Source organism: Otolemur garnettii, unplaced genomic scaffold (assembly GCF_000181295.1).
Source record: "Otolemur garnettii isolate 467f Iridium unplaced genomic scaffold, OtoGar3 scaffold00011, whole genome shotgun sequence".
Taxonomy (NCBI): domain Eukaryota; kingdom Metazoa; phylum Chordata; class Mammalia; order Primates; family Galagidae; genus Otolemur; species Otolemur garnettii.
Window position 1 is genome coordinate 2,482,594 of NW_003852406.1, and position 23,297 is coordinate 2,505,890.

Consider the following 23,297-nt stretch of genomic DNA (forward strand, 5'->3'; position numbering starts at 1 on the left):
CATATACATATGTATGTGTTCATACACACACACAGATAGATATATGATGTTTATGAATATTTGTCTTCATCTACTTCAGTTAAACAAGCACATCTTGGACATCTACCATGTTTGTACTGGTCACTATATAATAAATATGTGTTAACTGTGATAAAAGTAAAAATGGCTATTGTCTTTATAAAATTCCCTATGGAGTCCATTAGGAATATACAGGGGTCCTCAAACTTTTTAAACAGGGGGCCAGTTCACTGTCCCTCAGACCATTGGAAGGCCAGACTTTGGGTCCCGGGATGAGTCAGCTGCTAAGCAAGACAGGCAGCGGCGGCAAAAACACCCAGTGGGCCAGATAAATGTCCTAGGCAGGCTGCATGTGGCCTTGCAGGCCGTAGTTTGAGGACACCTGATATAGAACCTCAGAAATACTTTATACTCTTAGTACTTGCTTACTAACTAGTACATATGAACTATCCAAATTATTATGATAATTAACCAAATTAATAATCAAATCTGGATTTGATTTGAAAATCAAAGCTCTGTAAAAATACTGCCAATTTCTAATTCTTTGGGCTATTCTATGCCTTATGCTATCCACTCTACTTCTGTTCACATTTTCTTTCTCCACCTAAGATACAGACAATAACAATACAAACATACAACTTATGAATTGATACCACATTGGAGACTTGTATATCTAGCCATCTTGCCAGTGTTTCTGAGGGTCTCTTCACTCTCTAGCTGTCAAATTTCCTGGTATCCTTTCAATGTTATATAATGAATACCATTCTTACAATGTGGAGATTTTACTGAATTAATTCTAAAAGTGCTATTATATATTCAAGTTTTAAGGGTTATTTTTTAATTTTCCTTGAACATTGTTAACAGTGAAGAGGTAACAAAGTAACAGAGGTTCCATTAAAATTCAAGTAGTATCTTTTTATAATGTATGTAGTTCAAACGTTTTTGGCTATTACTTTTTATTTCTGTAACATGCCATTTGCTAAATATCAAGTAGTGCTTGTCTATGAATATTATATTTCTTTTTTATCTCCCCATTGCACCAAGTGTAGTAAAAAAACTTCAAAGCTAATTGAATATAAGGAGTTTTCTTATTGCTTAAACTATAGTTTATAAAAATCATGCATTTTGTTAATGTTTTAAACTTAAAGTTCAGATAAAGAGGAAAAGTTGAGTTTAAAATTGGGGGAGAGGTGTAAAAAATAGTCTTTCAAAAATTATCTTTATTTTACTTCAGAAGCTTAAATGGTGGTATACCAAAATAAGACAAATGAACATTAAAATTTTAGTCTTGCGAATAATCCAACAATATACACTGGTTAAAGGGAGCTGGCTTATAAATTTTGAGTCATTCCAGAGACTGAAATTCTATAACTAATTACATTCCAGTCCTCAAAACAGAGATAGTACACCATTTTGTTTTGGAAGGCAAATTTTAACTATCCACTATCTGTTTCTTTTACTTAAAAAAACAAAATTCTTTTTGTTAAAATTCTGGGAAAAAGTTAGCTTCACATGACAATAAGCATCTCAAATGTCAAGAAGAATTATGTTTAAGTATATTTTGGATTAGAAGAAGCAATTCTAAGATAGCAGTATAAATAAGCACAGATAATTCTACTCCTTGAAACCCATATATATGCATATGCACACCCTGCCTCTGCTCTTGATCTGCCTCAGCCCTACTCCAATACATGGATTAAGGTTTTAATATACATAAAGCCACACACAGACAGAACTGTAGTGAGGGAAGAGCTCTAAAACAATGAATCCTAAACCCCTATCTTTAGCTAATCCCACCTCAACAATTAACCACTACTTTGAAAATTATTTAGCACCTATAGATAGAAGTCAAGGAGTAACAAAATATCAGAAAAGAGGAATGTAGAAATAATTTAATCAGCCCATTTTTCAGTTGGAAAAATAGGGCTCAGCGGGGTTACATGACCTGCTGAGGGACATTTCAGTCTTTTATGTGCAGGTTGAATACATTAGAATTGGGAAACCATAAGAGAATCTCCAGACAAAAACATAGCTTTGGCCTAGTAAATAAATTATTTGGGTCTTATATTTAGGGGATTCTTTATTGTGTGATGGAGTCCACACTGGGGATAAGCAATACAGAAATAATATAGCAATAGCAGGATATGGTATGGGTCAAACTCCTTTACAGTGACTTCCTATAGAATAGTAGTCCTCAAAGTCATTGGTTTCAGGGCCAATGACTTTTACTCTTGAGAATAACTAAAAAAATCAAAGAATTTTTGTTTATGTGGGCTTTTATATCTACTAACATTTGCTATACAGGCAATAAAGTAGAAAATGTTAAATATTTATTAATTCATAAGACAGGAATAACCCCATTTTATGTTAATGAAACTAGCAAGCCACAAATGGGAGAGAATATTTGCAAAACATATATCTGATAAAGGACTTATATCTAAAATATATAAAGAACTCTTATGACTCAATAATAAGAGAACAACTCAAGTAGAAATGGGCAAATGATTTGAACTGATACTTCAGCAAAGAAGATATACAGATGGCAAATAAGCACATAAGAATCTCATCATGATTAGTCATTAAAGAAATTAGAATAAAACCTAATTAAATCCCTTACGTAACTCACAAGAATGGCTAAAATAAAAGGACCATACCAAGTGTTAATGAAGAAGTGGAGTAACTATAACCTATTCACTGGTAGAAATGTAAAATTTTGGATAAGCAATTTCTTAAAATGTTATATATACCACATACTCAGCCATTCCACTATTAGGTGTTTATCAGAGAGAAATAAAATTCTATGTCCATACAAAGACTTGAACATAAATGTTCACAGCAGCATTATTTGTAATACTGGAAAAATGTGAATGTCCACTAACAGGAGAGTAGATTTAAAAAAAAAAGCCTTAGGAATTTTTGAGAGTGATTGATATGTTTTCTCTTCTAGAGTTGTGATAGTTTCATACCTTTATAGTTATGTCAAAAATCATCAAATTTTACACTTTAAACACATGCAGTATAAATCAATTATACCTCAATAAAGCTAAAAAAGGAATGACTTAAAACAGAAATCATGACACTATACAATGTGGCACTATTATTCATGTAGACCTAATATACTATATGACAACAGTACAAAAGACAAAAGGGCATACACATAACTATACTGTTTAATCTTGTATACACAAGGCAAAAATCAATAAAATAAAAGGGAGTAATAGACACTTTTACAATTATAGATATTTTAATATTCCTTCTCAGCAATTAATAGAATAACTAAACAAAATATCAGAAAAGACATAGAATCAGGGTTAGCAAACTTTTTCTATAAAGGTCTAGATAGTATTTTAGGATTTTCAGGCCACTTGTAGTCTCTACAGTACATTATTTGTTTTGTTTTATGTATTTTGTTTTTTATAACCCTTAAAAATATAAAAATCATTCTCAGTCCACAGGATGTATAAAAATATGCTATAGGCCAGACTTAGTCCACAAGCTATAGTTTGCTGACTCCTGATATGGAAGATCTGACTAACACTACCAACCATGTTGAACTGATTGAGACGTAGACAATAACCTCAGACATAGTCTTCTCAATTACACAGAGAATGTTCACCAAGATAGACTATGTAAAACAATTCTTAAGATGTTTAAAAAGATTATATAGAATACATCCTTAGACTATAAAATTTCTGAAATCAGAAATTGGTGACTATAAGAGATCTAGAAAACTCTCATATTAAACTCTCATATTCAAATATTACCCCTATGAATAACCAATAGATCAAAGCAGAAATTATAATGAAAATTAGAAAATATTTTAAATTAAATGATAAAATATAACATCTAAAATCGTACAGAATAGCTAAGGCAGTGCTTAGGAAAATACATAGCTTTAATGCTTACATAAAAAAGAAGGAAAACACTAATAAAAGAGGGCAAATGTAAATATTTGGTAGGTAAAGGATATTTTAGACTTCTTTATGCTATTATATATATATTATATGCTATTATATTATTATATTATATTATTATCACTTTTCTATAAGTTAAATTTTTAACAAAAATAGAATGTTTCCAAAAAAAAAAACCCTTTAATTTTATATTTAGCCAAGTAATTATTCACATGTGAGAGTGAGAAGTAAAAACAGATATGCAAAATTGGGTCAAGGTAGTAGACTACCTCTCTTTCCATTCAAAGCCAAAGACAAGATCGCCAAATAACAAATATGTACGAAATTCTGAAAGAACACTGAGGGTGACATTAACAAATAAGACTTTTCATGTAACTACTAAAAAGTAGAAATCACATAGAATGATATTTGTGGAGATAACAGTGGGGAAAACCAGAGCTCAAACAGAAATTTCATTAGGTCAACGTGCACAAATCTGAAGAGCTGTAATTAACTAAAAAAATAATTTTAGAACTAGACATTAAAAAATAGCTTTCAGAAGAGTAGGTTGACTAGGTTAGTTCCTCCTTTCCCCTGGCCCAAAGATATAGGTTGGAACAGTATTTCTCTGTATACTAATAGTTTATAACTTTGCCTATAAATTGAAATCATCTGAGGTGCTTAAAAACTTCAAGAACTGAGTCTAGATTCTAATTTAATTGGTCAGGAAAGAGGACTGAGCATTAGACCTATGTTTGATACTTCAAATACAGCACAAATAATACAGAAATAAATTTGCCTTATAAAGGTTATTAATGTTGAGTAACTGAGGATTTTGGTTCTGTTGTAGGAATCTGGCATGTAGCTCAAAGGTACAGAAGAGAGTACAAAAATTTAAGTGAATTAGTATTTCAAATAGTCTATTAGTAGACTATTTAATAAATGAGTTATTGGGAAAAAACATCATACTGGAATAAAACCACCATCCTTATAACAAAATAAATTCCAAATATATTAAAATATTAAATCAAATACAGAAATAAAACAGTGCTAGAAAAAAAGACATAGTTAGATATTTTTACAATCTTAGGTAAATCTAGATGAAAGTGCCCCAAAACTGAAACACTAAAGAAAACATAATTTTTGGGGGGGGGGCGGGGCTGGGTTTGAACCTGCCACCTCTGGCATATGCCCTACCCTTTTGAGCCACAGGCACCGCCCGAACACATAATTTAAAAGAACTAAATAAAAAATTTAAACTTTATTTACTGGCAAAACACATTATTAACCAGTTATCAATACAAATAAAAGTAAGAATATTTGCAGTGTACATGAAGACAAAAATTTCATACAAATCAAGAAAAAAAGTACAGAATTATAGAAGAATGTGTATCTTAGGCAAATGGAAGCATGTACCACTATGACACTAATCTATAAATCAAATAGTATTTTAAGACCTTTATCAAAAAATAAACCATTAGAAAATTCCCTCTAATAAATAACCTAATATACTTGATTTTGGCTACCTATTCCATTTTGCAGTGTACAAAAAATTACTTACTAGCTAGTATGCGTTGTTGGCTGCTTGCAAGCTTTTCCTGTATTGATTTTCTAGGCGTTTTCTTGCTACCATGTATGGTTGTTGTGGAGAGATTGTCCAATTTCCAGTGGGTCCAAAAGCATTTTTGAGGTTTTAAACCTGTTTATATAAATGTATATTTGGCCAAAGAAATTAGGATTTTGAAAGTACCTTTTATTTTGTCAAAGCATTTTATGACTATTACATATTTCATCCTTACAACAGAAAAGATTTTTTTGATTCCTTTTAAACTATGTAGGATTAAATAAGTCACTTCACTACTCTAAACAACTCTACACTCAGCAATAAAGGTTAGAATAATACTCATAAATATAGCCAATATTTTCACAGTGGTGTGTTCAATAAGTATTATTTGCTAGACTGAGCTATCAAATCATAATTTTCTAAGTGTTTTTAAGATATAATGGCCTATTTGATGAAATATACAGAACCCTTCAGTTTGATTCACTTGGGTACTTCTTGATAGAGCACCTGTGTGTTGAAAGAAAATTTGAAGTATAGTAAAGCCAACAGATCAGTGGATTGCCATCGTAAAGAGTTTATCACCCATGGTTCTCAAGAGGTCACATGATTAAAAACTGGAGTCAGTCAGGAGACAGAAGAAAAAGGAAAAACTGTGGGCAAAGGCCTTTATTGTGTTTTCCATGAGAAGAAATGGGCAAAGCAAGCAGGCTTATAATTAGCTAATTTGAATAATTTCAGCAGGCTCTAGGGAATAGGGGCTGTCCCTAGTTATCTGGTTCCTAGTTCTGGGATGATTAGGGCAAGTGAATAGTGGTGCTGAGTTTAAGAGCCCAATAAATCAGGTGGTTGTATTGTAGGCTCTGGGTGAACTGGTTTGTTTTGAAAAGCGTGCCAATTGGCAAATTGTTTACTAGAGACTAGGAACTGACTAGCCCCAGGCAGAGCAGTCCTTCTAGGGTCAGCAAGGTCCCAGATCTCAAAGTATCAGAATGCAGAAATAAAAGACATGGTTATGAAAGTCTTTTTTGGACAATACTTCCATTTTGGGGATGAACCCAACTTGGTCCTGATATATAAAGAAAGATAACATACTAGTTCACTCAACAAACATTTTTTGGAGTATACAGCAAGATGGCAGACTAGAGACATATCCTTAGCAGCCACTCATGGTGAGACCAGGGACAAAGGACTCCAGCCACCTCTGGCTGGGGTATCTTGCCCAGCAACATAACTCTGGAGGCACAGGGAAGCAGTAGGAGACTCCAGGAGCCAACAAGGAGGTTAGGAGCACTGGAAGAGTGGCACAGAAGGCAAATGCCTAGGTGTGCACTGAGGCTGGCTGGCCCTCCAGCAAAGGAGGGCTAGAGACTGTGAAGAGCTATTCTGCAGTTTTTTTCTTTTTTGTACTGGGGAGCTTGCTGGAGCTGCCTTGGAAGGGCTGAAGCAAGCAAGTGAACTTAAACAGTGTCTGGGATGAGATTGAATCACTGGGTCGGGTGGAACTCCTATCAGCTTAGCTACTAGCAGGATACTACCACTGAGAGAGGGCCACCCAAGAGGAACAGTCCACAGGGTCCTAGTGCATGACCAGCTCTGGATTGCCTGCTAAGCTCAGACAGCCATCCCTGGGCTGAGTTGAATGGCTTCCATGCCCCCAGGAAAGCTATTTTGTGGCGAGGGGTCACTGATTGGAAGGTTGAGGCATACCTCCTAAGAAATGTGGAGAGAATAGATTCCAATCCTGAAGGAACTGAATGCTAGTAAAACAAGCAAGCCCTGATTGAGGACAAATAAATCAGGAAGATGAAACCAAACCTCCTTGGCAACTAGATGGTGATTTCTGGCCCCCATCTTATACAGCAAAAGCAGCCTATGTGTCTTGTGTCCCCTAATATCAGAGTGCCACCTGGTGTGCAGGCTATATTCCCTTTTTCCTTTCTTCTTGGAGCATCAACTGGTATCTAGGCAATCTATTGCTCGCTCTCTCTCTCTCTATATATATATATATATATATACTTTTTTCTTTCTTAATTTTTTCCTTAGTTTTTTGTTGTTGGTTTTTGTTTTGTTTTGTTGTAGTTTTATTTTTTCATTTTTATTTTCTTCAATAGCAAGGGCTCCATTTTTTCTACAGTTTTTCAGCCCCTTTCATTCTTTCTTTCTTTTCTATTTCTCTCCCTTTTCTCTCTTTTGGTACAGATTTTTCTACTTTTCTCATTTTTCCCACATAAATTTCTCAAACACTAAAAAAACTTCTTTTTTTACATCATTTACAATATTATTTTTAATTTTCATTATTTATTGTTATTATTATTTTTAATTCTCATGATTGCTTTATTTCATTCTATATTCTGTTTACGGGACAGAGCCTTACTCTGAAGCTTGGACTGGGATGTCATGGGCATTGGCCTCATTCAAGGAGGCCTTGAGCTCCCGGTCAAGGGTATCCTTTGAGTTTTGGCCTGTGGAAAGATGGTATTGGTACGTCCCCAGTGAGATACACTGCTGATTTTGTTCTATACCTGCTGGAGATGTGGTCTAGCTTTTTCCCAGGCTGGGAGGGAGCTCCTGATCTTGTGGGACCCACCCAGCCTGGCCCTTGTAGAGTCCTGGAATTACAGGTATGGGTCTGTAAACACTCTGTCAAACACCATAATTTCTCCTGTCCTCTCCTTTTTTCTTTCTTTCTTTCTTTCTTTTTTTTTTTTTTTGAGGCAGAGTCTCACTCTATTTCCCTGAGTAGAGTGCTGTGGCATCATCATAGCTCACAGCAACCTCAAACTCTTTGGCTTAAGCAATTCTCTTGCCTCAGCTTTCTGAGTACCTGGGACTACAGGTACCTACCACAAGGCTGGCTGTATTTTTGGTGCGGTTGTCATTATTTAGCAGGCCCAGGCTGAGTTTGAACCCACCAGCCCAGGTGTATGTGGCTGGTACCCTAACCACTGAGCTACAGGCACCAAGCCTCTCCTGTTTCTCTCTTTCTGTCCTTCTCTTCTTTTCCTCATTATTTTCTTTTCACTCCATCTTTTTTTCCCTTATCTTTTTGTTCCTTTTCTCCCTTCTCACTCTTTTCTCTTCCTTTTGGCCCTATACCAAAAGGACACTTCAATACCTAAACATAGAGACAAGGTAATTTGAAGTGAAGGAGGTTGGTGAGAAGAAAAAAGTAGGTGAACAAGAAGAAAAGATACAGAAGGAGGAACAAACAGAAAAATTCTGGCAACATAAAAAATGAGAACAGAACAATTCCTCTAGGAGTTCATGAGGTAGCTACTGCAGAGGATTCCACCTATGAAGAAATAATGGAAACGACAGAAAGGAAATTTACAATATGGATGGCAAAAACAATGAAGTGGATTGAAAAGAAAGTGGAAAATAATCAAAAGGAAATTTTAAAAATCCAAATAATGAATGAAAGATATGAAAAATTGAGAAAGGATATATTGGAGCTTAAGGAACTGAAGTTAATCAGAGAATTTTAAGATGCAGTAGAAAGTATCAATACCAGATTAGACCATGGAGAAGAAATAATCTCAAAGCTAGAGGATAAAGTTCTTGGGTTAACTCAGACATTTAAAGAGGTAGAAAAGAAGAGAGAAACAACAGAGTAATTGCTTAGAGAATTACGGGACTTCACAAAGCATAAAAATTATTGGTATCCCTGAAGGTCAAGAAGAATGACCCAAAGGAATAAAAACTCTACTGGAGGATATCATAAATGAAAAATTTCCAAACATCATTAATGATTCTGACACACTCCTTTTAGAGGGATATCGAACCCTGGGTCATCTCAACACAAACAGAACATCTCCAAGACACATTGTAAGTGCCTGTCCAAAGTCAAGATGAAAAAGAAAATTCTGCAAGCAGCCAGGAATAAGCACCAATTGACCTACAGAGGCAGATCCATGGATGGATGACAGCAGACTTTTCAAGCCAGAAGAGAATAGGCATCTACCTTTAACCTTCTTAAATATGTGTATCGTATCTTAAATTTAAATTATTTTAAATCCTAATATTTTTAGAAATATTAAATTAATAATTGGAAAATTTATAATTTACATATATGTATACCTTAAATTTAAATTGTTTTAAATCCTAATATTTTTACAAATATTAAATTCCTTTAGTATTTCTAAAAAATGTTTTTTGGATCTAAACTTTTTGTTTCATTAATCTTCTGCATTATACCTTTCACAATAGCTACAAAGAAAATGAAATACTTAGGTGTATATTTAACCAAGTAGGTAAAAAACTTTTGCAAACAGATCTACAAATAACTGAGGAAGGAGATTGCAGATGATGTAAAAAATTTTTTTAGAAAGTATCATGTTCATGGATAAAAATATCATATTCAACATTGTTAAAATGTCTATATCACCTACAGTGACTTACATATTCACTTGCAATCCCTATCAAAATACCTACCATGTCATTTTTTGCAAGTCTAGAAAAAACAATTCTACACTTCACCTGGAACCAGAAAAGAGCCTGAGTAGCAAAAGTAACTTTAAGCAAAAGACACAAATCTGGAGGCATCACTTTACCAGACTTTAAACTATACCACAAGGAACAAAAATAGACACATAGACCAAAGGAATAGAACAGAAAACTCAGCTTGAAAATCATCCTATATGTCTGTTAGACCCATTTTGTTAGAATATTGCTGAACTCCTCTGTTTTCCTATTAATATTTCCTCTAAATGATCTATACCTTTTTGAAAATATAGTATTAAAGTCTTGTTATTATTACTACATTACTACTGATTTCTCACTTCAGTTCTGTTAATATTTGCTTTATACTATATAGTTAGGTGTTCCAATATTACTACATTTTGAAAATACAGTATTGAAGTCTTGAATTATTACTACATTACTACTGATTTCTCACTTCAGTTCTGTTAATATTTGCTTTATACTGTATAGTTAGGTGTTCCAATGTGGAATATATATATATATATATATATATATATGTAATTATGTATGCTTGATGAATTGATCAAGAATACATAATAATTTATGCATATTGACCCTTTTGCCTCTTTTCAAAGTTTTTTACTTAAAGTCTATTTTATCTGATATAAAGTATGCCAACCCTGTTCTCTTTTGGTTACCATTGCTAGGATTAACTTTTTCTCTCAATTCTCTTTCAGTCTATGTGTGCCCTTAAAGCTGAAATAAAGTTTTTTTTTTTTTTTTTTTTGTAGGCAGCATATGTCTAGGTGCTCTTTTTGATCCATTCAGCTACTCTCTGTCTTTTGATTAGAGAATTTAACCCATTTACATTCAACATAATTATTGATAGGTAAGAATTTACTCCTGTCATTTTGTTTTCTGCTTGTTTTGCAGATTATTTGTTAATTTATTCCTTTCTTCCTGCCTTTTTTGTGCTTGATGGTTTTCTGTGGCCATATGCTTTAATTCCTTTACCTCTATCTTTTGTGGTTCTAGTACAAGATTTTTTCTTTGTGGTTAACATCAGACATACACAAGACATATTCTAATCATTTATTTTTACATCATAAAAACTTAACTTTGCATACAACAGTTACAGACTTTTACTACTCCCAGTTTATGTTTTTGCCACAATTTATATTTTTATATTGTATTATTATATAGTTATCATTAATATTTTCATCTTTTAACCTGTATACTTGAGTTATAAGTGTTTCAAACACTGCCATTAAAAAATTTGCGCTTCAACATTTGATTATATACTTTTTACCAGTGAGTTTTATATTTTCACATTTTATGTTACTAATTAGCATCCTTTCATTTCACCTTGAAGATTCCCTTAAGCATTTCTTTAAGGAAGTCTAGTGGTGATGAACTCCCTCGGGTTTTGTTTTCATGGTAAAACTTTATTTCTCTTTCAGTTTTGAATGTGTTTTTTTATCTACCTTTGTATCCCATCAATAAATCCTCCTTGATCATGTAGGATTTGACAAGTAAAGTATTCTTAGTTGGCAGTTTTGTTTTTTAGCACTTTGACTACACAGTTAACCCTTAAAAAATGTGGGGGTTTGGGGCATCAACTGCCAACATAGTTGAAAATTTGTATATAAGTTGACTCTCTACAAACTTCACTACTAATATCCTACTCTTCACTGGATATCTTATCAATAACATAAACAGTCAATTAACACATATTTTATAGTTATATAAAATTATTTTCTTCTGGACCAGTACTAACCTAAGTGTCCAAAAACAGATGAATGGATAAAGAAAAGTGGCATATATGCACAATAAAATACTATTTAGCCATAGAAAAGAGAATAAAATTCTGTCATTCAAGGCAACATGGAGAAAACTGGAGCACATTATGTTAGTAAAATAAGCTACGCACAGAAAGACAAATACCATCTGTTCTCACTCATGTGAAAGCTATAAAACGTTGATCTCATAAACAGAGAAAGTAGAACAGAAGATACTAGAAGCTGGGAAAGATAGGAGAAAGGGGAATATAAGGACAGATTTTTTTAAAGAATATAAAATTACAGCTAGATAGGAGAAATAAGTTCTGGTGTTCTATACCACTGTAGGATGAAACAGAAAGAGGCCATAGAATATTCCAAAACACCCAAATAATATATGTCTGAGATGATGCATATGCTAATTAACCTGATCTAAACATCTAAATTATGTACCCCATAAATATGTATACTTATTACATATCAATTAAAAATCAAGTTAAATTTTTTACAAAAAAATTTCATTGAATTATTTGTCTACAGTCTCTTATATCTCATTTAGTTTCCTCAAGAGAATTATTTTGAATTATTTTCTATGCAATTCATACATTTCTATTTCTTTGGGGTCATTTAATGGAGAATTATTGTGTTTCTTTGGGGGTGTCAAGTTTCCTTGCTTTTTTTATAGGGAGTGTGTCCCTGTGTTAATGTCTGTGCATCTGATGGAGTAGTTCCATCTTTCACACTTTACAGAGTGGCCTTTCATTGGGGTAGATTTTTGCCTATAGGAGGTAGAAGAGACTAAGGTTTTTGGATGGGAAGGGTGCATGGCTATCATACTGTGTGAGCATGCTGGCACAGTCTCTGATCACCTTTTTTAGTTGTTATTAACAGCAGTGACGACTGTAGGTGCCCCAGAGGAATTTATGGAAATTGTGGTGGCAGCAGAGGTTATTTAGATCCTTGATGACAGAAGCATAAGAGGTCCTCACATTCTTGTCTTCTCCAGAGTAGGGAGTCATAGCAAAGGAAATATCTCCCAGTGTTCAGTCTGGCATGGCCTATAAGCAGTCACAGAGTTACTGAGCAGACAGAGCATAGGTGGTTGGCATGGATGTGGAGTCAGTGTCCTGGGTTCAGGGCCTTGAAAAACTATTGTGGCACTTCATACCTTAGGCACAAGATGACTCTCCAAAGTATGAGCAGTTGGAATTGCCACCAAGCTGAGGTCCATGGCTCTGAAGACATAGGGGGTAGGTATGTAGCTGTGACTCTGATTCTAGGAACCAGGGCATAGTATTGGCATGGCTCTGGAGAAGAATAAGCACTGTGGAAGCTTGGGCCCTATTGAGCTGGGTACAATTGTAACTCAGGTTCCACAGCCAACAAGCAAAGTGACAACTTGGGTCCCATGGGACAAGGTACCATGATAACTCTAATCCTGGAATGGTGGGCCATAGTAGTAGCCCAGGCTCTGTGAGGCAAGGGCATAAGCATCAAGAACACAGGAGTGGTGAGTCACAGCTGTGTCTTGGGCCACAGAGAGCAGACAGCAGAGTAATGATGACTCCATTCTTCAGGGAGGTAAGGCCTCTTAGCAGCTCAGACTCTGGAGTAGCTAATTCCGTTTCAGGGAGATAAAGAGCTATGGCTATCCTGCCAGGGGGGAAGGATGGCACAGCTCAGCCAAGCCTCTGATCTTTGGAACATGGGGTGATATACCAGCTGGGGTCCAGAAGGCACAGCTTCTCTACTGGGCCCAGGCTCAGGGTCCCTGGGAGGTGAGGCACTGCCACAACTTTGGTACTGAGGAAATATGACTGTTCTGTTAAACTGAAGCTCTGGGTCACCAGGAGATAGGGCATCATGTCAGTGTAGGTGCCAGGAGGTACAATGTTTCAGTGGGCCAAGGCTTCAGGTCCCCAGTGGGCAGAATGCATCAGCTCAGGCCACAAGGGGCTGTGTGCAGCAGCAACTGGTATGGGAGTTATGAAATGGCTCTTTGTGAGGGAGAGGGCAAAGGGAGAGGGCATAGCAGCAGGTCTGCTAGGGGATAACATACTTCTGGGCAGAAATGGAGTAATGGTGGCAAAGTCTTAGTGATGGGGGGTGCAATGGCTACTTGTTTCTGGAACAGGAAACACTCAAGCACTGGCTCCATGGTCAAGATAGTGGAGGGCAGTAGCATTTTGGGCCATGGGGAGAAATAGGGCTCAACACTAGCTCCTTCTCTAGGGATAGCATGGCCATATGGACTCAGGCAATTTCCCTTAGCTGTGCTCAGAACCTACGAGGACTTAATGAGTCTCCAATAGGGAAGACTATACATGTCTGGAGTGATAATGGGGGCTGCTTGCTTACCTTTCCCCCTGCAGGGAGAAGTCCCTCCTGGTTCTGAGCTGATCTTGACTGGGGGATGAGGTGGCAGAGGCAGAGTATTTCCTTCCCTTCTCTATGTGGCCATCCTAGATCTCTGTGCTCTATAGGATTTCTGCTTCCCCTTTGATTTTCTCTGGTGCTATCCTATGTTTATTTTGGTTGAAGTGTAATTATTTACTCATTTTTTTTGGAGAGAATGAGTAATAGGAACTTATAGTTGGCCATCTTACTAATGTACTTCCCTTTATGATGTTTAAAATTTCAATATAATTAGGGAATACAAGCATAGTTTATTATAACGATGTATTGTATAGGGGTTTTTAGTGTACCCATCACCCAAATAATGTACAATGTACCAAATAGGTAATATTTTTATTCCTCATCTCCTCATCCTCCCTCCTTTGTTCATTATTCCATGCTGTATAAGCTTTGATTTTTTTACAGTTTGATTTTACTGTGTTTTGGTTAAGTCTTCTTGGGTGAGCCTGTTTAGAGATCTTTAAGTTTCACATTACTAGATGACCATATCTCACTAGGTTTTTACTTATTATTTCTTTTAATAATCTTTCTGCCCCTTTCTCTTTCTTCTTCTGAAATGGCTATAATGTGAAATTTAACTCTCTTCATGGTTTCTCATAAGTCCTATAGATTTTCTTTATTATGTTTTATTCTTTTTTTCCTTTTAGGCTTCAGGCTGGATATTTTCAAATGACCTGTCTTAGTGTTCATACATTGTTTCTTCTGCTTGATCAAAACTGCTATTGGTGTTATTTATTGTATTTTTCATTTTATTCACTGTGTTTCTTACCTATAGAGCTATGGATAATAATAATAATTATTATTCCTATTTCTTTATTAAACTTTTCAATTTGTTCAAGTATTGTTTTTTCTAATATTTTTAGTTGTATTTTTAGTTCATGTAGTTTCCTTAAAACAATTATTTTGAATTCTTGAGAGACAATTCATAGATCTCCATTTCTTTTAGGTCAGTTACTAGAAAATTGTATTTCACTGGTAGAATCATGTTTTCTTGGTTGTTTTTTATGTGTTTATTTTTGCCTTGCATTGATTTCTGCACAATTGATGGAGCAGTCATCTCTTCGAAACTCTACAACCAGTTTTAGAGTTGGAGAAAGAACTTCAACTATGGATAGATTTGAGGACAGCATCTAGGTGGGATCTGGTGATTCTGGTTTTGGAGGGTGTACAACAGCTTAGTTTCCCTGATACTCTGTCACCTGAGGTCAGCATCAGTGATGATTCCAGGGTCTTCAGTGGCCAAGGCTATTGCTGTCTGCAGCAGTTATGAGAGTTGCTAAGGTCTTCAGTGGCAAAGGCTGCTGAATTTCCCTAATCTCATTTTCTCTCATAGTGGAAGTGTTGGTTCCAGGTTCAGCCTGTGGGCATGATTGTGGTGGTGTTGGCAGCAGTATCAGTTATGCAGTACCTATGGTGTGGCCATAGTGCTAGCTTCTGGTGCATAGTACATGTGAAGGAACCACGGCTCCAGGATCTGGAGCAGCAGTACCTTCAGTGCCTGGGATACAGCTCCTCCTGCTTGGGCATTAGTAATGATGTGTGAGGTACAAGTGTTTTGGAACACTGAGGAGGCTGGGAATATAGATGCATGCAGAAATACAATACTTCTGGGGTCTGAGGCAGGGCTGCTCCCATTGTTGTATTGGCTACAGTGTCCCAGGTGTAGGCATTTACTTTAGGATTTGGGGTCCAGAGCATGAAACATGCAGATTTACTATTGTACTGGAGTTCAGGGTGTGAATGTGCCTGTTGAAGCATTGGCTCAGGTGTCCATAGTGCTGGCACTTGTGGAATAGCTATGGAGCTGGAGTTTAGAACATAGGCATATATAAACTAAAAGTAGGTCCAGGGTTTAGTAGCAGGCTAGCTTTCTGTAGCAATATCTTTAGTGTATAGGATGTGGGAATGGATGTTGCTGTAAAGAGCCAGGGTCTAGAGTGTAGATAAGCATAGAGTGGCTGTGGCTCAGAAATGTGGGATATGCAGGAGTTTTGCAGAAAGGGCATGTCTTGGCTTTTAAGTGGAGTTGAAACAACAACAGTGGAGTTGAAACACAACAGCAATAGCTACTGGTTATCTTGGTGACAAAAGCCACTAGTGTCTTCTGTGTAGCAGGCTGCTGAGATCCAGGTAAATGAACACTAAGGGGACATTTGAAGTGAAAGCTGCAGAGTCAGCGGCTGTCTCAGGGCTTTTGAAAAGGCTGCTGGGCTGCTTCTCTTTTGTAGACAAGGTCACTTAAGAAAACAGTTACTTGCCACATGGCAGATTCCGATAGCCCCCAATCTTCTCCTTTGTTCCTAGTTGTCTCCAGATGTTTCATGTATGGCACTCTCCCCAGTAATCCTTTCTGTGAGTTTATTTTGTTTTTTATTTTTATTTTATTTTATGCTTCACAGTGTTACTATAGGTTCTAAATTGGATGCTGGAGCCCCTCTAGGACTATTTTTGGCCTACTTTTCTCTTTTTCTGATTGGGTTACTTCAAAACCCTGTCTTTAAGCTCTGAAATCCTTCCTTCTGCTTGGTTCAATCTGTTGTTAAAGCTTTCTGATCTATTTGAAATTCCATAAATAACATTTTTATTTCTTTAAAATTCTGTTTTTCTCTTTTCTAATGTTTTCTACCTCTTTTCTAATCTATATGTTTTCTAATCTATCTGTGAATTTTTTATTCATGTCCTAAATTATTATTATTTTGGGGGGGGGTTCTTTGAGAGGGTTTTCTACCATGTCCTCAATTTTGTTCATCTTACCTGTATTCTATATCTGTCATTTCAACAATTTCCTTTTCTAGAGAGTTTCATTACTAGAGAGCTATTTTAATCCTTTCAGGGTGTTGAGACAGCCTGTTTTTTCACATTGTGGGAGTTTTTATGCTGGTGTCCTCTTATCTAGGGCCACTTCTCTCACTGCATAACATATAGCCAATAGGATACATCTGTTCTCTGCTGAGGCTTCTGCTGCCCTCCAGGGATGGGTCCCTGGATGTCATGCTTGGGTCTTACTCTGGAAGTGTAACCATGCTGCTGCTCTGTTACATTTCCTCTGTTCCTCTCTGGGTGTCATTGGTAGTCCCACTATGGAGGGACTATCTCCCACTCCTGGTGCCAGGTACACACATGAAATGAAGGTGGCTAGTTGGATGGGACAAGTGTACAAGACAGAGAAGGTCCACTGGGCATGGGCACATGTATGCAGGCCTGGAAAGCTGAGGTGCCAGACACATGGGCTGGGCAAGATCTGTTCAGGGTGTGGTGCAGGTTATAGGAGGGGTTTAGGAGGTAGTGGCCTTGCAGGCCCATGGGGTGTAGGGCAGAATGGCCCTCTGTGTGGAGTGAGCCAGCAGACCACAGCTAATGTGCAAGATGAAGCAAGACCTCTAAACAGAGTGAACCCAAGGGACACGGTGCCTACATGGGATGGAGCAGGCGAATGGGGCACAGTGCCCAGGGTTGCTGTGTAGGATGGTGTGGTTTTGTTACATGTAGACTGCCCAGTCATAGCTGTACTGGCTTTTATCCCACTCGGGGCTTTTCAAGCAGCAGTAGTCCAATTCCCTGGCATTCGGCAGTAGGCATCAGGGCTATAGGTGCATGCTCTAACTGGATCTCACAGGAAGTGCGGTTGAGTGGGATACACAGGCCATAGCAGTGTGTGCCAGGCCCTTGCTCTGCCTAGGGTCCCTAGCAGTGGTAGAAGGAGTGCCTTTCACCTGTCTCCACAGGTTGCATGTGCGTGCTGGGTTTCCCCACTCAATTTCTACCTGGCAGGAAAAAGAGGAATGCTTTAGTCACAAATCTGACCACTGGGAAAAAGTTGCATTCCAGATTTGGGATATTACAATGGCACATGCCACAGTGCCTAAGGCTAAGAAGCCAGCCATCCCTTCTCTCCCATGCAATGCAACTGCAGAGCCTCCAGTTAGGTCTCTGTATCAGTTCAGAGATCTGCTGCAGAGGAGGGGTCCTCCCACTGCACTAGATGCTGTATCCTCAGGGGGAAGCATAGAATCTGGATTTTTTCCTCTTATTTCCCATGTGTGGGTGTTACCTCTGGTTCTGCAAAGCAGCTTATCCCATTTCTATCTTCTTCACTTTACTCCTGCTTCCTCTCTGTGGATTCCTAGTGCTCTCAGTCAGAGAATTGATCCAAAGGTCATTCACCATTTTAAATCCTCTCTGTAAGTGATATTGTGCAAGCTGATTCTAGTCTTTCATCTTGGCTTCCCCAGTGAAACATTTTTTTATAGAAATGACTTGGTTAGTAAAACTGACATAAGGCATTAAAACTCAGTTAACATTTAGACAAGTATTTATAAGGAGGACTACATGAAAATAGTTAATATCTTCTGGTAGTTCATTATAGTCTTAGAAAAAAATGTTAAGGGGCAATTCTAAGAAAGTGAAAGTATATTTTTATACCTTAGTTTTAAACCTAAGGACTTACATCTCCAGCTAAATGTTCTAGAACAGAGTTTGCCTTCTCTCATTCCCTTGTCTTTCTCATCTCTTTCCTTCTCATTCTCTTCCCTTTCTCTAATATAAATAAACTCATACTTTTATATTCTAAAAAAAAGATAGAGTTTTAATTCACTTTAGTCTTTCTTATTTTTTTACTTTTTTAAATTCCTACCTCTCCCTTATACATACACACAATAATTTAAAAAACAGATTTTCTCCCAACAATAAAAAACAAGAAAAGATTTTCTTTAATAACCAACTGTATGTTCCAAGAGGAATTTCATTACTTTTAGAATTTATCTCATCCAATACTGTTTGCTATAAAAATGTAAGTAGCATTCCAAAAGCAACTTAAAATATTTATCTTCCAAATATAACATATAATGTATGACTATATTTTGATGGTAATTCATTTTTCTATATTGATTCAATTACTTATAATATTATTTGGCTTCTAGAGCTAATAACTAATTGTGGTATAAAAATTTTTCAGAAGAAAATAATCATTATTATTTTAAGACATAGGAATTGATATGGTATGTTTTATAAGACAAAGAGCTACCAATTTTTTTATTATAGTAAACAAAATACTGCAATCTAAAAACTTTAGGAACTAAAATAATAATCAGTACTTAATTAATTTATTCATACCTGACAACCAAAGAAAAATGTTATTCCCTAGTTCTTCTTTAAATTCATCATTAAAGAGGTTACAAGATTCTGGAAATGCCTCCAGGAATGTTGCATAGACAGCTTGTGTCAAACAATCAGGATACATCTACCAAAAAAGAGTAATATTAAGGCAATTTTATACTTTACTCTAATATTTGTTAAATCCCAAAGAAATTGTTACTTAGATTGTGAGATATATATATTTCACTTTTTTTCCCTGAAATTTTGGCTGGGGCTGGGCTTGAACCCTCCACCCCTGTTATATGGCACTGGTGCCCTACTTCTTGAGCCAGAGGCACAGCCCCACATTTTTTTCTTAAAACTTGCTTTTGACCGTTTTGTTACTTCTTTATATCCTTAATTGAGAGACATGAAAAATGAAGATTTGAAAACTAAGTCAATCTAATAGCATTCTGGGAAAAAATTTCAATCAGATAAAGGATGGAGTTAACAATTAAGGTTCTGTGATTATCCAATTATTTCATTTAATCTTTCTATTGCTACTCTCTTTTTTTAAAAAGTGATGTATATGGGTTATAATAATACAAAGGATATTTTTAAATAATTGAAGCTTGTCTGGGTGAGCTTATAATCAGACATCAATGAGTATGTGGCACTATTCATGGCATATTCAATATGAAAGCTAACAGTATTCTGTTAGCTTTCAAATCCCTAAACTACTCAATTGCTCTCACAGACTGACTAAACATAAAAAAAATACCACATATACATGATATTGGTGACTAAACATAAAATATGTCATACACACACACATACACCTTTTTGTTTGTTTGAGATAGCGTCTCACTGTTGCCCTGGGTTGAGTGCCATGGCACCATCATCGCTTACAGCACCTCAAACTCTTGGGCTGAAGTGATCCTCTTGCCTCAGACTCCCAAGTAGCTGGGACTACAGGTGCCCACCACAATGCCTGGTCAATTTTTCTATTTTTACTAGAGACAAGGTCTTGCTCTTGCTCAGGCTGGTCTCAAACACCTAACCTCAAGCAAACCTCTTGTCTCGGCCTCCCAGACTATAAGGATTACAGGTGTGAAAGACACCTAGCCTGGCCCCATTTTTTATATTAAAAATAAATTTATATTTTAAAAAGACAAATTTATATAACTATTTTGGTACTCTGCACTCAGATAAGTATTTACAAACACAACTTAAGCCTTTATTTGTATAAAATTTTAGAGTTAGAAGCTCTTTTAGAATTCACTATGGTATATTCAAAAGATTGACATGTTCTAACCTCTAGAACCTGTAAATGTTACCTTATATGGCAAAAGGGCTTTGTAGATGAGATTAAGTTAAGGATTTTGAGATAGGGAGATAATTTTGGATTATCTGTGGTCTCTAAATGTAATCATAAGTGTCTTAGAGAGGGAGGCTGAAGGACTTGACTATAGAAGAAGAGAATACAATGTGACAGCAGAAGCAGAGATTGGAGTGATAGGACCACAAGCTAAGGATACTGGCAGCCACTAGAAGACAAGGCGACACAAGGAGTAGATTCTCAACTGGGACCCACTAACCACACTAGTCCTGATGACACCTTAATTTTAACTCTGTAAAACGTAATTTAGACTTCCAGCCTCCATAACCAAGAGAATGAAATTCTATTCTTTTTTTTTTTTTCCAGCTTTCACTGATTGCATTTGTTAGGTAAAGTCCCTCTTAAAATTATGTCAAAGTTCTAGTCTTTTAAGTCAAAAATCTGTAATAATTTGTTATAGTAGCTATATGAAACCAATACAGTCACCTAATCCAGTACTGCTCAATTTTTTTTTTTGGTAAATTATGGTAGTATTTTAAGATCTCTGTGTTTTTTTGATAAATGAGGGGAGAAAGGGAGTACTGTATAATATATTGATATATTTAATTCTATAGAATGAGCCATAAATACTTTTTCTACCCCAAATGATCACATAGTCTATCTGTGAAATTATACCAATGATTAAAGTTCAAATGTTGAACAAAGTGACTAATGGGAATTTCTAAACATTTTCTGTGATTATCCTACCTTCAGAAAATAAAGGGAAAAGAAAATAAAGTATTAACTGTTTGGAAGATTTCTGAAGCAATATCATTGTGTGACACTGGAAAAAAGGGAAGTGAAAGACATTTAGGTTCTGTTCTGTTTAGGTTCAGAATAATTTGTAATGAATGGTGGATAATGAAGAAAAATTTTTTTCTTTCCTAAATATTAATGATTTTTCTACCTTAGTTAAGATTAAATCATATGAGTAAGCAGTAACAAACCCACACTTATTTGAGTGAGGTAAAAGTAATAAAAATTGTTCAAGGAGAGATGAGGCTTACTAAATAGCTCTGGAGGACATAGATCTATGGTCTGCCTCTCAAACACAGAAGCAGGGAAAGGGAACAAATGCTCCCTTTCTCAAATGAGGCTTTGAATTTTGATTTAACAACTTCTAATTTCTTCTTGGAAAAGGCTCCTAGAAGTAGGAACCCAGAATAAGTTGAGTCATTATTTGGGAGAAGTTGTAAGTATAGTATCTATTGAAAGACACATCCATGCCAGGGGAGATCATTTGGATCATAAAAGTAGGACTGGAAACTGGAGACAGGGAGATATATAATGGTACCACCATTTCCTTCTTTGTCTACATTAAAAGCCTCATTCTTTTCTTAAGAGTTCTGTATTAAAGCATGTTTGATTTCATCAAACCATGTAGGTAGGCTAGGCATAGTCAGTAAATACATATTAATATAAAAATTATAAAAGGATAGACTAGCTGAAAGAATATGTATAGCAGAAACAGCTGTTTTTGTCATCTCTAAACAATTTAATTGCAAAATTCCTCATCACTAACTTTATCCTGCAAGTAAGAAAAAATAATTTAAATATTAGCATAGAAAATCCTACTCTATCTTTTAGAACAACACTGTCCCATAAGCCAATAGAATTGTGGCTCTAACCAACCTCTTCATTTGGTAGCCAATCCAGCTAGAGACCTGAGAGGTCAAGTAACTTGCTAAAACTACTCAGATAATTAGTAGAAGATTACAGATAGAAAGCCAAGTCTCCTTATATTCAGTCTGTTACTATAATAGTTTTCCTTTATCCTATTTTACATATGCATTTATAAGATTGGTCAAGATTAAACATAAATATTTGGCAAATTTGTGAATTTAGATTTGTTTATATTTTCATTGGGAAGGAATTAACTTTTTATTTTAGGTCTGCCTTACCCATGAAAACACTAACAAACTCCAAGATACTTATAGGGGAAACACCTATATGCCTCTGGCCAAAAAAGCCGTTTGAGAGAGAGCAGTGAAAAGACTTTGTGCAGGCACACTTGTGAGAAACTGAGGCAGAATCCCATGTGGCCAGGTTGGTTGTGAGCCTAACATGATCAAGGCTTTGGCTGGAATAGAATTTACTGCATTAAGAAATTAAGGTTGACTTTATAAGGCCAATAAAAAAGCCCTTTGGAGAACTGGCCAGATACCCATCCGTAACCTTTAACTGATCTGTGGTAAGTAACGAAGATCGCTTGCTGACAGGTCTGGGAATGGAAATGTGCTTGGAGACCTCAAGAGAAGAGGAATTTACCCAATGCATAGAGGTATCTAATGACACAGATGAAACTTGGGCTTGTGAAAGGCTTTTGAGAAGTCCAGCCTGAAAATTCCTTATAAAAGGTTCCAGCAAAACCCCCTCACGTAAGGCCTACATGGGAGTAGAGGTTTGCACACAAATTTCTGTATCCCAAGAAGTTTCTTTATGCCTTGTTTAAAGATCTGAAGTAACAGCCTCCAAATGGCAAAGCTAGCAAAGGCATGTATTCAATCTACCTCTTCCTCCATAGCCTCAGGCATCATCAGATAAGAACAAAGAAGTAAGGGCTAACAATATGTTCTCCATTAAATTATGTTAAATTGGGTTATGTTGAAAGGGTTATGTCAAAAGGTGTATGTTGACTGGATTATCAGAAGTGAATCACAAGGTAGTCATATGATGTTTAAATGGATCAATGAGGTCATTGCTATATTGTGCGCATGTACAAAATTCCCTATATAAACCAACTGCAAATACAGAAGCTC

At 36.1% G+C, this 23,297-nt stretch overlaps 1 protein-coding gene across 1 annotated transcript in view; it reads right to left on the reverse strand.

The window, feature by feature from the left end:
* FAM227B (family with sequence similarity 227 member B) overlaps positions 1 to 23,297 on the reverse strand; it is a 184,744-nt gene that overhangs the window by 131,359 nt on the left and 30,088 nt on the right. The window contains exons 8-9 of the mRNA XM_023509997.1: positions 19,200 to 19,326; positions 5,473 to 5,610 (exon numbers count right to left, since the gene is read on the reverse strand). Coding sequence (XP_023365765.1) covers positions 5,473 to 5,610; positions 19,200 to 19,326 — 265 coding nt within the window. The remainder of the gene's footprint in view (positions 1 to 5,472; positions 5,611 to 19,199; positions 19,327 to 23,297) is intronic.